The 14,028-nt window shown below is 40.2% G+C and overlaps 1 protein-coding gene across 1 annotated transcript in view; it reads left to right on the top strand.

The window, feature by feature from the left end:
• The window catches only part of PARP12 (poly(ADP-ribose) polymerase family member 12), a 39,148-nt gene that overhangs the window by 10,868 nt on the left and 14,252 nt on the right, over nt 1-14,028 (top strand). The window contains exons 5-6 of the mRNA XM_070616623.1: nt 3,266-3,389; nt 10,762-10,957. Coding sequence (XP_070472724.1) covers nt 3,266-3,389; nt 10,762-10,957 — 320 coding nt within the window. The remainder of the gene's footprint in view (nt 1-3,265; nt 3,390-10,761; nt 10,958-14,028) is intronic.

Here is a 14,028-nt window from a genome sequence, read left to right as displayed (position 1 = left end):
GATACATGCAGCAAGTGAGTGTCAAGTGTTGACCCTTGGTCAGCTTAGCATGAGGTCACAGGCCTGCACAAGACATGGATGCCCAGTCTAGTGGGAACAAAGATAAGCATCCCTCATAAAGGTGGTCATAGACTTAGAGATGCCTTAGAAACTGGGAAGGCCCTCCCTGAGGAGGAGACACCCATGTGTGCTCTTAAGGGACAAGTAATTGTTTAAGTTGGGGGTTTCTCGCCACAGTTCTTTATCCAGAGGTAGCAATTCTTGTGTGTGTGTGTTTGTATTTTCACTAAACCTTTGTTTTCTTCTTACTGCTGTCCTGGGCTTTGACTGAAGAAAAATTTCTTCTCAAATTCGGTGACTCCTTAAAAAACAACCACCCAAATTTCTTGTTTTGTTTTCAGTCTTTAAAAGGTACTCAAACAATTCATGAATACTTTCACTTTGTAAAAGAGTCAAATAATACAGAGTAAAGTCTGAAGTCCTCCTTCAACCTTCCCTGAAGGTAAACATGTGCTGTGTGGTCATGCTATTTGTTTTACATATTTTTCAACAGAAGGGAACATGTGATATGTATTACTTAACCTGCTTCCTTTACTTAACATCGTGTCTTAGAGATTTTTTCCATGTTAGTATGTGTAAGTCCACCTTGTTTTTAAAAACAGCTTTGTTGTATTTGATTAGAGTAATGTTCCCTTGAGCATCTGAGTACACATGTGTATTTCCATAGATAGATTCCCGGAAATGGGGTGCTGGGTCAGGGAATATGTGCTGTATACACATATATATGCATGTTTTTAAAGTCGGCATTATTGAGATATGTTATACACAATAAAATGCACCCATTTTAGGTGTGCACTCAAGTTTTGGTAAATATGTGTGCCCATGTAACCATCGCTACAATCTAGATATGGAACAATTTCCTCATTCCAAAAATTTCCCTTGTGCCCCTATACAGTTCATCGTCACCCCCCAATTTCCCAACCCCAGGCAATCCCTGATCTACTTTTTGTCCCTGTAGATTAAATTTGTCTTTTCTACAGTTTAATATAAATTTAATCATAACACATGTATTCTCTTGTACTGTCTTCTGTCACTCAGTGGGTTTTTGAGATTTGGTCATGCTGGCATAGCCATAGTTTGTTCCTTTTTATTGCTGAGTAGTATTCCATTGCATGGATTGATTACAATTTATTGATCCATTTATATGTTGATGAATATTTAGGTTGTTTATAGTTTTTGGCTTTTACAAATAAAGCTTCTATAAATATTCATGTACAAGTTTTTGTTTGGATATATGTTTTCACTTCTCTTGGGTAAAGACCCACAAGTGAATTACTGCATCATATGATAAATGTGTTTAACTTTATAAGAAACCGCCAGACTGTCTTCCAAAATGGATATAATATTTCACCTTCCCACCAGCAATGTATAAGAGTTCTGGTTGCTTTGCATCCTTGTCAATGCTTAGTATTGTCAGTCTTTTAAATTTTAACTATTCTAATTAATGAGTAGTGATATCTCATTGTGGTTTTAATTTGTATCTCCCTGATGATTAATGATATTTAAAATTTATTTTCATGTGTTTATTGGCCATTTGTACCTCTTCTGTGAAGTGTCTGTTTAAATCTTTTGCCTATTTTTTATATATAACAGCTTTATTGAGATATTGAGTATAATTCACATACTATACAGTTCACTCATTTAATAGTTTTTAGTATAGTCACAGAATTGTGCAACCACCATCTCAGTCAATATTAGAGCATTTTCATCACCTCCAAAGAAACCCTGTAGCCATTGGCAGTTACTCCCGATTCTCCCCTCCCCCCAGCTTCTGGCAACCACGAATTTATGTTGTCTCTATGGCTTTACCTGGATATTTCGTATAAACAAACTCATACAATATGAGGTCTTTTGTCACTCTCTTGCCCATTTTTTGTGGATTGTTTGGTCTCTCGTTATTGAGTTGTAACAGTTTTTAGACATTCTTTTTACAAGTCTTTGTCAGAGATAGGTATTGAAAATATATTTTCCCAGTCTGTGTCTTTCATGTTCATTTTCTTTATGGTGTCTTTTGAAGAATAGAAATTTTAATATTGATGTCCATCTTAATAATTTTTTCTTTTTACAGTTTGTTTTTTCTGTCTTAAAAATCTTTGCCTATTCCAAGCCCACAAAAATGTTTCCCCTATGTTTTTTTCCTAAAAGTTTTGTAGTTTTATGTTTAAGTCTAGCTGTTACTCCTGATCTGTTTACTAATTGTCTCCTTAGGTATTGATTCTTCTGTGTGAGTAGCTGCCTGTCTGTGTTATTTTTCCTATGTATTGAGTGACTCTTGGTTGTCTACTCGTGTTGGCTCTTGAGAAGCCCTGTGCCTGATGGAGAATGCTGATTCTGATTCTAGGCTTAATGTCGGGGGGAGAAACAGTACATCTTGCTTGCTGGGGTGGGTAGTTAGTGTGTATCCTAGGACTGGGGTGGGGACTTTGATGGCTCTCATGTGCTTCTCTCTCTCTCCAACCCTTGTATCCACACTCATGTTCCATGGGGCAAATGACAAGGTTGCCCAGCACAAGCAAGGCACTGAAGGAGTGCCTGCTCCAGTGGGTTCCAAGTATCTTTCTAACTAATAGCATATATCTTGGAGGTAGGTCTGTATCAGAATGCAGAGAGCTTCCCATTGCCTGCCTGTCTTTGCTGTCTTCCTTTCTTCTCACAACATTCCTCTGGACGGATGTACCAGAACCTCATATAGGATATCAAAAGGTAGAGAGAGAGTATGGGCGGCATTCCAGGTGAGGGGCCAGCACGAGCCAAGGTGAGGCAGGTGGGAAGTGCAAGGGAGCAGCTGGCTGGAAACCGTAGACCTCAGCTGTTGTGTGTATATCAGCAGGGGCAGAGTAGTGTGTGTAAGTACCTTCAGGCACGTGGGGATTGCTGAGGAGAGGGTGAGTGTGATAGCAGCCAGAAAGATCAAAGTGGGCTGGAACCATGCCGTTGACCCACCTGTGGTCAGATGTTTAGGGTTGGGATGGATTTCTAGTTGAGATGAATCTGGCTCCATTTCTGGTGACCGCTACCCATCCACATGCCACATATATAGCAATAATGCTTAGTCAGACTGCCCCGTGCAGGGGTGGAGCCTTTGACCTTTTCATGAAAACATTCCCAGGTCAGTGGGCAGCACCCACACCCATTGAGAACCATGGGGCTAGGCCATGCTATGTATTACCAAGATGTCTTATACTTCTTTATATTTTTATTTTAGGTAAGTGCAATAAAGTTCATTTCCATTTGCCATATCGTTGGCAATTCTTGGACAGAGGCAAGTGGAAGGATTTGGACAAAATGGAGCTTATTGAAGAGGCATATAGCAATCCCAGGAAAGACAGGTATGAAATACGTCACTTGTGTCTGCTTCATGTCTGACTTTTCTGTGCAGTGCAGGAAGTTTAGACACAGCAGGATTTAGTTTTGATTGCCTACACACACACACGCACACACACTTGAGCAGCCTGGTCTGGAGGTGGAAGCTCTGGGCTGGAAATTGGAAGTTAATGTTCATACTGTCAGTTTGGTGCCTCTGTTCTCCCACTTTCCCTCCTTTCGGGGAGGAGCTATGGGAAAAAGACCTGGTGGTAGCAAGTAAGTTCTCAATTACTTGCTGCTAAGGTTGATCACGTACATATATGCTCACTGATTAGTGCAGAAAAGTGAGAGGCAATCATTTGTGAAATTGTAGCCTTTGCTTGTAAAGTCATACAGTTATTTATTGTTCAGCCTTTAACTTTTTAACTTTTCAAAGTTTGTCCCTGTATTTTCAGAAAGTCCTGAGTAGCCTTATTTTCAAATACTATATTTTGGATTGAACTTGCTTTATGTTGCCAATAAGAGAATTTGAGCCTACTTTTTGAGTGGATAAAATAAATTTGTGCTTAGAGTGCAATTATGTGCAAATTGCTACTGATAAAGTGTCTGAAACAAATTGTCCCCCTTTGGAAGATTAAACGGCTCACACACCACCCCTTATCTTTCTCTTTTTTTTCTGAGGCAAAATTTGCACAGAGTGAAGTGCACAGATATTAAATTCAGTGAGTTTTGACAAATGCATACACTCATGTAGCCAACACTCTGATCCAGATCATTTTCATCACCCTAGAAAGTCCCCTTCTAGTGAGTGCCCACCCCCATAGGCCACCACTGTTTTGACGTCTATCACCGTGGATTAGTCTTGCCTGTTCTGGGACCTCATCTGATGGAGCCATAGCTGTACTGTTGGGCCTGGCGTCTTTCTCTCATCACTCTGTTCTCGAGACTCATGCAAATTGTGCTTGTCTTCTGGTGCACATGCCCACAGGCGTCTGTAGGGTAGCTGTTCAGGGAAGAAACTTCTGGGAGGTAGGCCGGGTCCATCCTCAACTCTGCCAGGTGATGCCAGGTTGTTTTCCAAAGTGGTTGTACCACTTTCCCACCCCCATTAGCAGCCTGTAGTGACACGTCTCCCTAATGTTTGATATTGCCTGTCATCTGAACTCTTGCCAGTCTGGGGTGTACAGTGCTATCTCAGTTTGCGTGTCTCTGATTCCTAATGAGGTAAAGTGTCTTCATGTGTTTATTGGCCATTTGTGCTTCCTCTGCTGTGAAATGTCTTTCCTTGTAGTTTGCCCGTTTGCCTGGCAGGGGAGGTTATGTTTTTAGCTATTTATTTAGTTTTAGGAATTCTTTAAATTTCTGGAAGTTAATTGTGTGTTGAAAATGAACTCTTCCTGTCAGCTTATGGTATCTTTTAATGAAGAAAGGTGTTTAGCCGTCTTTTCCATATGGTTTTATACTTTTTGTGCTGTAAGAAATCCTTCCTTATCCAAAGACCATAAAGAAATTTTCCTGAATTTTCTTTTAAAAGTCTTAACATTTTAAGGGCTGTATTTAATCTCGCCTTGCATGTGGTGAAGTATGGGTCCAGTTTCATTCTTATGCAGATGAATTACCAGTTTTGCCAAAGATGACTTTTTAAAAAATTATTTAAAATTTTTTAAATTGTGGTAAAATATACATAACTTAAAATTTACCATCTTAACCTTTTTTTTTTTTTGAGGAAGATTAGCCTTGAGCTAACTGCTGCCAATCCTCCTCTTTTTGCTGAGGAAGACTGGCCCTGAGCTAACATCCTGCCTATCTTCCTCTACTTTATATGTGGGATGCCTACCACAGCATGGTGTGCCAAGCAGGGTGCCATGTCCGCACCAGGGATCCGAACCAGTGAACCCCGGGCGGCCAAAGTGGAACGTGCACACTTAACTGCTGCTCCACCAGGCCGGCCCCCATCTTAACTATTTTTAAGTGTACAGTTTGGTGACATTAAGTGCATTCACATTGTTGTGCAGCCATCGCCACTATCCGCTTCCAAAAGTTTGTTTTTAAAGCCATCAAGACTGAGCCAAATTTGGCAAAACGTTAACACATTTTATAGTTTATCTTCAGACTCAGTTGCCCAACACTACTTTTTAAAGTAGGCCATCTTTTTTCCACCTATTTTCAGTGCCACCTGTGTCAGGTGCCAATTAGCAAACACACCTGAGTCTGTTTCTGGCCTCTTCTGTTTCATTGGTCCGTTTGTATCAATACCACACTGTCTTACCTTGTAGATCTTTTTAGTAAGTTTTGGTATCTGTTAAGGCAAATCCGCACCTTGTTTTTCTTCACATTGTCTTGGCTCTTCTTGGTCTTTTGCTTCTCTTTAGAAATTTTAAAATCTGGCCTATGGGGGTGGGCACTGACGAGTTTTTCATGAAAAACTTGGTATAATATTTTAAATTGGAACTTGATTGACTGTTGTCAGTTTGGGAGAGTTGACATCTTTATGATGCTGTACTTTCTATTCATATACCTGGTAGCATCTCATTTATTTAATCTTCTTTAGTATCTTTCAATAGTTCTATTATTTTCTCCATTGAAATCTTGTATATCTTTTGTTAGTTTTTTTTCCTTTAGGGATCTGTTACCTTCTTCACTTCCTTTTTCAAAAAAATATTTTTTAAAGTTATATTTTCCGTCTGCTGATGCATGGAAATGCAATTGGCTTTTGTAGAATCTTGTTTCCTGCATGTTTACTAAAACATCTTAATTCAAATAAATTATCAATATTCTTTTGAGTTATCTGTATAGTTATCTATATATTCTTGTTATATAGAAATTAATATAATCTGTGAATAGCGTTTTTATTTCTTAAACATTTGATTTCTTTTTATTGACTTATTGTAGTGCCAGGACCTTCTGTATCATGCTGAATACAAGTCATGATAGCTGGAATATTATTCCTTTTTACTTTCTTTCGTTCTTAATTTTAAAACAAGTAACTGTTAAATGTTTCACCTTGAGCATGAGTAAATGTTGGAACCTTTGGCCTTGTTAAGGAATTCTAATTTTGTCCCTAGTATGCTAGGAGTTGTTTTTTTTGAAATTGTATATGGAAGTTGAATTTTATTGAGTGCTGTTTCTATATTAATTAAGAGCTCCTGTTTTGTTCTCCTTTACTTGTTAATGCAGTGAATTACGATAATTTTCTAGTACTGTCTACCACATTCCTGGGCTTAAAGTCATACTTAGCTGGGATGCACAGACACACAGACAAACACACTGCTAAATTTAGACACCAGTAATTGGTTTAAGATTTTTGCATTTATGTTTGAGTAAGATTGGTCTATAATTGTTTCATATTATCATTGCCTAATTTATATCTTAAGAAGTTTCTAGCCTCGTAAAAAAGAGGTTGGGATGGTTTCTTTTTCTGTTCTCTGAAAAAATTTACATAAAATTAGAATTGTTTTTTCCTGAATGATTGATCATGTATCCATAAGAATATCTAGGCCTAATGTTTAATTTGTGAGAAGATTTTAAACTGCTGACCCAATTTCTTGTAATTGTTATAGGACAAGTCAGCTTTTCTATTTTTCTTTGCATTGATTTTGGTAAGTTTATGTTTTTCTCCAGGAGTTTGTTCATTTTCAAACGAATTGTCATAAAGCTGCTTGTAATATCCCTTTTAGGTCTATGGCATCTTTAATTTTGTCACCTTTTACATTTGTAATATTTTTCTCCCCCCTCCTTTTTTGTTGAACAATCTTGAAGAGATTTATTAATTTTATTAGTATTTTTCTTTTTTTTCATAAGAACCAACTTCTGTCCTTTTGATCTCATATATTAGATGACCCATGGTTTATTTCTAAAAGCATTTTAAAATTAGTTTATTTAATTTCAAATGAATTGCATTGTAGTCAGAAAGTATAGACCTAATAATAACAGGTTCTTTGAATTTTATTGAGATTTGCTTTATGGTGTAGTATGTGGTCAGTTTTGGTAAAAGTTCCATGTGTGCTTAACGTCAGTTAATTTATATTTATTGTCATTACCTATACATTGGAATTTATTTCTACTGTCCATCTTAGTTTTTGCTATTTGACCTTTTTCTATATTTCTTTTCTCTTTTTGGTCTTCTCTTAGGTTTTTTTTCCCCTCACTTGGTTTTTTTTTTCCTTATCTACTAGTTTGGGAGTTGCATACTCTTCTAGTGGTTAGAAATCTAAACAGGTTCTTTAAGTTAGCAACCTTTAGCCTAAAACTTAAGCCAATCATTACTTTTTATCATTCTTTTGAACAATAGAAGAGTCTTGAACTGACTAGTTCCATTCAAACTTATTTACTACTTGTATGAATTTGGGCAAATTACTTAACCCAGCCTCTGTTTCTCCATATGTCAAATTAGATAATAGTTCCTACATCAAAGGGCTATTTTGAAAATTAAAAGAGTTAGTATATGTAAAACACTCAGAACAAGGGCAGGCACATAAGATGTGCTATATGTGTTGCTTCTATTGTTTATTTAATCCCACAAGTTAGAAATTAGTGTCAATCTTTGCTTAAATTTACATATTTATCATTTGTTTTGTGCTTACCATTCCTTTGCTCCTGTTTCCTCCTACGTCCTTTTCCTTCTTTAAGTTCATCTCCTAGAAGTTGCTTTGGTGAGAGTCTAGTGACAGATGTGTTTTTTGTTTGTCTGAAAGTGTCTTTATTTCATCCCCTTCTTGAAAGATAGTTTTATTGAGTATTTTCTTTTAGCTCTTCAAAGATGATTCCATTGTTTTCTGGCTTCCATTGCTTCTATGTAGAAGTTAGCTGTCAGTCTAAATGTGGCTCTATTAGTTTCCTAGGACTGCTGTAACAGATTACCGTCAACTTGGTGGCTTAAAACAACAGAAATTTATGTTCTCACAGTTCCAGAGGCTAGAAGTCAGAAATCAAGGTGCCCGCAGGGCCCCGCTCTGTCTGAAGGCTCTAGAGGAAGATCCTTCCTTGCTGCTTCCCAGCTTCTGGTGGTTGTCAGCAATCCTTGCTGTTCCCTGGCTTGCCTTGTTTTGTAGCTGCATTATTCCACTCTCTATGTCTGTCATCACATGGCATTCTCCCTATGTGTCGTGGTGTCTGTATCCAAATTTGCTTCTTCTTATAAGGACACCAGTCATTGGATTAGGGCCCACGCTACTCCATTATCACCTCATTTTAACTTGATTACATCTGCAAAGACCCAGTTTCCAAAGAAGGTCACATTCACAGGTACAAAGGGTTAAGACTTAAGTATATCATTTGAGGGGATATAATTCAACTAAGTACAGTAGATAATCTGTTTTTTCTCTGACTCCTTTTAATATCTTGTCATTCTTTGGTGTTGTGCAGTTTCACTAAGATCTGTCTATGTGTGGATTTATTTTTATTTAATCTACTTATAATTTGTTGTGCTTTCTGAGTCAGAGGCTTATGTTTAATCAATTCTGGTAGCTCCTTAGCCAAGATCTCTTCACGTGTTTGCTTCTCTGGACTTCTGATTAGATATATAAGATCTTCTCATGTTATCTTTTATGTCTGTTAACTTCTCTTCCATCCTCTATGCAGCATTTAGGGAAATTTCTTCACCTTGGTCCCTAAATTCACTGGTTCAGCCTTGTCTGAGATACAGTGTGTCCCATCTATTGTGATTTTAAAATTTCAATTATTATTTACTTCTAAAGGTTTTATTTCTATTTTTTTTTCAAACTTACTCAAATAGTCTTATAGTCTCTTGATTCTTACTCATACTTTTTTTAAAGATTGGCACCTGAGCTAACAACTGTTGCCAATCCTTTTTTTTTTTCCCCTGCTTTATCTCCCCAAACCCCCACACATAGTTGTATATCTTAGTTGTGGGTCCTTCTAGTTGTGGCATGTGGGACACTGCCTTAATGTGACCTGACAAGCAGTGCCATGTCCGCGTCCAGGATCCAAACCCTGGGGCGCTGCTGCGGAGCACGTGAACTTAACCACTTGGCCACGGGGCCGGCCCCTGATTCTTACTCATACTTTTCATACTCAATTTAGTTGTTTTTTTTTTTAGGGAAGAGTAGCCCTGAGCTAACTGCTGCCAATCCTCCTCTTTTTGCTAAGGAAGACTGGCCCTGAGCTAACATCTGTGCCCATCCTCCTCTACTTTATATGTGGGACGCCTACCACAGCCTGGCTTGCCAAGCAGTGCCATGTCCACACCCGGGATCCGAACCGGCAAACCCCGGGCTGCCAAAGCGGAACGTGTGCACTTAGCTGCTACGCTACTGGGCTGGCCCTCAATTTAGTTTTTAAAACACTTTATATGTATTTTATATTTGCATCCAAGATTGCTAATGTTTGTTGTCTTTGGTGGACTGATTCTGTTTGTTTTTGCTGACTTTTACTCATGGTATCTAATTTCCACATGTGTTTTGTGATTTATTTGATTGTGAGCTCATGTTTGCTGAAACTATCTGTGGAAATTCTTTTGAGGTCTGGGTTGAAGGTGAATTCCTCCAGAGAGAATTTGTGTTTGCTTCTCTGGGAGCTGCCTCTGTGGGGCTTCTTTAAAGTTAATTCTCACACAGGAAGTGTGAATCAACTTGAAACTTTTGTGAGGTCTGAGTGGTTTATAAGTTCTCAGGGCAAGTTTTTTCTCCTCCATCCAGAGCCAACATTGATACAGGCAAGTTTCCTTACTGTCTCCCCTCGTAAGGCAGATCCCCTCCACCCTACTTCACTAAGGATGTGTAGTCTTTAGGATCTTGGTTTTATGCAGAAGTCTCTCTTTACCTTCCCTTGGCTCTTTGGGCAGTACATTATTTGGAAAGGGAGTAGATCCTGGTGGCTCACAGTACATGCCATGTAGCCAAACTGTTTAACTTAAACCTTAGTTCTACTGTCTGTTAGCTGTTTGACCTTAGACAGGTTTCTTAACCTTCCTAGGCTTCTATTTTCCCATCTGTGAAATGGAGATAACAGTCTCAACCTCATGGGGTTATGAAGACTTAATCCCTTAATATGTATAGAACACTTAATACAGGGTCTGGCTCACACACTAATCACTCAATATATGTTAACTTGTTATTTTTAGCTTCTAGGGATTTCACTTTCTTGCTAGCTCAGGAATGCATTTTTAAAAAGAATATTTTAACTAACATTTTCTGCATAGTGAATGTCATGATAATGTGGCTCCATATTACCCTGATTTTATTTTTGCACAGCAAAACTGATCTTAAAAGCAGTCCTCCCCTTCCCACCTTGGAGACTTTTTTTTTTTTAATGTAAATGTCCCATTTACATTCATATCTACCAGCTGGGCATCTAGAAGACCACAAGTGGAAGCTGAGGGACCTGTGTTCATTTGGCTGGTGGAATTTTCAGTCTACTTCTCATGTTCTTTTGCAGGATCCTGTGTGCTGAGTCGGCCAGTAACTTTCACTTTGATTGTCTGAACTTCGACTCCATGATGTTTGGCGCAGCCCGGGCTCGTCGCCTCTCCACAGCCTCCTCAGTCACCAAACCTCCACACTTCATCCTCACCACTGACTGGGTTTGGTACTGGACCGATGAGTTTGGTTCTTGGCAGGAATATGGAAGACAAGTAAGTGTCATGGAAAGAAGGTGAGTATTTCCTCCCAAGGATCAGTACTAGAGGAGCCGTTCCAAACATGAGCACAAGGATTGTTCCGAGGGGTCGTTTACAGCACCAAGAATCCCCAGATCCTTGTATGACTCACGGGTTTTAAGGGAATTATGGCAAAATTAGATCATTTGGAGTTCATTTGTATGAGGTTCCATCTTTGGACGATTGGCTATCTGTTGGCTCATGAGAACTGAATGAATATAAGTTGTAGTGAGATCACCTTTCTTCATTGGTTTTGTTAAATGAAGTAGAAAGATGCCTCTCCTACTGTTGAATGGGTAACTGGAGCAAGTGCTGTGTGTGCAGGAGTGTTTGTGTAGCTGCGGAATAAAGTTTAAGGCTTTTCAAAGTAGGCTCTCTGCCTTCCCTCTAGCAGCAACTTTACAGAAGGGGGCAAGTATAAGAAAATTGACTTATTTCAGGTATTGATTTGGAATCTGGATCCAACAACTGTTACTATCAGTTGTTTGAAGATGTTCATTGATGGATCAGATTAAAAGGAGCCCCCTGGTCACCTGTAGAGGTACAAGTACAGGGAGGTCACCATTTCTATAGGGACAGCCTCTCCAAAATGAAAATTGGGATGCGTGGTCTGATAGACATTTGTACTCTTCTGGGTTGTGAGAGGCTGTATTAAAGCTTTAGTTTCTTCCTCTTATCTCCACTTAGAATATCTTTTTCTCTGGGGATACTGTCATGTGGGCTGCATGAGGGCAGGAGCTTTGTCTCTCTTTTGCCACTGATGTATTCCCATGCCAAGGACAGTGCCTGTGCCTAGCAGGTCCTGAGGACATAGACATTGGCTGATTGAAGGACAGAGATACTGTTGCCCTGTGCCAGCTGGTCAGTTGGACCTGGTTACTCTTGGTGGCCTTGAGACCTCATCCTTCTCCTCCGTTTCTTCCAGCACCAGCCTTTCCTCGTCGGCTGCTCTATCCACCCCCTTCCCCACCCATCTCCTCTTCTTGAGCATCCTGGGATTCCTTCCGCCTTCCCTGCCCTGTAGATTTGTTTAGGGAGGCTCTCTAGCCTTGCTCTCGGTTTGGTCAGGAGCAGGAGGGGAGAGGATGACGGGCTGGTCAGGCTCCATGAATCAAGCTTAGCTGGTGACAACATGGCAGGCGAGAAGCACTTAGCAAATGTAACAGCCTCTGATGATCCCTCTGGTGGTTTGTCCCTCTTCTGGGGGAGACAGGCTCCCTGGGCTCCGAGTGGGATGACACGGGACCCTGGGGGCAACACAAGAGAAAGTAAGTTTCCCTGGGTGACTTTGCAAACTGGGTCATCACAACTTTGGGGACTGGAGGCCTTTCTCCTCCCAATACCCCACACTTAGGGTTTTCCCCTTTTTTTAATGCTGCTACTCTTTTATTAAGCAGTATAGTTGGAGTGCATAACCTTGTTTAGAACAGGGGAGTCTCTGGGGATGACCTGTATGTGGGTATTGTTGACACATCATGTACTGGTGGGTACGGATGTGCATGTGTGGACTTGGTGACTTTCGGCTGCGTGGTCTCATTTTGTACCATTGGCTGGACCCCCTCATAGGATGACCTGTCCATTCTAGCTCTTCCTTTCCTATACACTTCTGGTGTCACCTCATATTTGGATTTCTATCGTAGTTTTCTGCTAAGGTAGTTCAAGACTGTTTTCTGTTGATTCTCAGAAAAGCTAGGTTCTTTTCTGCCTGAGCTTGGAATGTGCCCCCAAATTTCAAGTCCAAATTGCCTCCACTCTCTTAAGTTCCTAGCTGCCGTAAAAAAAGTACCGCAAACTGGGTGGCTGAGAACAACAGTGATTTATTGTCTTTCAGCTCTGAAGCTGGAAATTGAAATCAAGGTGTTGGCAGGGCCATTCTCCCTCGGAGACCTGGAGGGGAATCCTTCCTTGCCTCTCCCTAGCTTCTGGTGGTTTGCTGGTGATCTTTGGTGTTCCTTGTCTTGTGTTTGCATCACTCCAGTCTCTGCCTTGTCATTGCATGGCATTCCCCCTCTGTCTGTCTGAATGTGGTCATTCTCTTATAAGGACGTTGGTCATTTGAATTAAGGCCCACCCTACTCCACTATGATCTCATTTTAACTAATTACATCTGCAATGACCTATTTCCAAATAAGGTCACATTCTGAGGTCCTGAGGGTTAGGACTTCGACATATATTTTTTGAGGGGGGAAACAATTTAGCCCATAACCTAATCTTGTTTATAAGGGTATTACGGTGCTTGGCGCACTGAGTTTTCCTGCGTTAAACTTGACATCCCTGAGGTATTGGGCTGCAGGAGGCTGCATTACCCCAAACTGTATCCTCTTTAGATTATTCTCAACAGACTTCTCAGGTTGATTTACCTTGTGCACCTTCCCCCTTTCCTGTGAACTCCTTTGCCGTGATCTAAGAGCCCCATAGTTGCCCTCACCCTTTCATACCTGAACAACTCATCCATCTCTGCCTGGAAGAAAGACCCCTGTTAATTCCACCACTCACCGGAATCTGACTTCTATTCCCATTACTTGTTTGTCTGGTCAGTATTCATGGTGCACCTGCAGGAGGTGGGACCTGGCCAGGCACAGCCCTTGCCATGCCGTAGACACTGGCAAAGGGCCAGGTGCCAAATCCTGTGGCATTTCCAGTCTGTTGTCCAGTCCTTCCTCTCCTGGCTTTCTTGCTCCTCCTCAGGCTTCTTTTTTTCACTCCCCTTTGTGAATATTGGAGTTTCCTGGGGTCCAGCTCATACTCCCGTTCTGCTGACAGTGGTGGCCACTTTGAGTGATCTCTGCATCTCTGTCTCCAGACCAGATTTCTCTTCAAACTTCAGACTCATGTATCCAGATAACCCATCTGAGATTTCTGAAACCTTTGCTTTTTGTTCTAGACACTATTCTAAGTGCTCTGCATGCCTTATTTTAATTATTTTCCCAACCCTTTGAGGATGGGATGGTACTGTTGTGTGATGATATGAGGATGATTTAAGTTGTATCATTATTCCTGTTATAGAGTTGAGATAATTGAGGTTCAGAGAGGTTAAAATAACTCAC

The sequence above is a fragment of the Equus przewalskii genome, chromosome 4 (assembly GCF_037783145.1).
Source record: "Equus przewalskii isolate Varuska chromosome 4, EquPr2, whole genome shotgun sequence".
Taxonomy (NCBI): domain Eukaryota; kingdom Metazoa; phylum Chordata; class Mammalia; order Perissodactyla; family Equidae; genus Equus; species Equus przewalskii.
The sequence above is the reverse complement of the archived record's forward strand: the minus strand, read 5'-3'. Positions and strand labels throughout refer to the sequence as shown.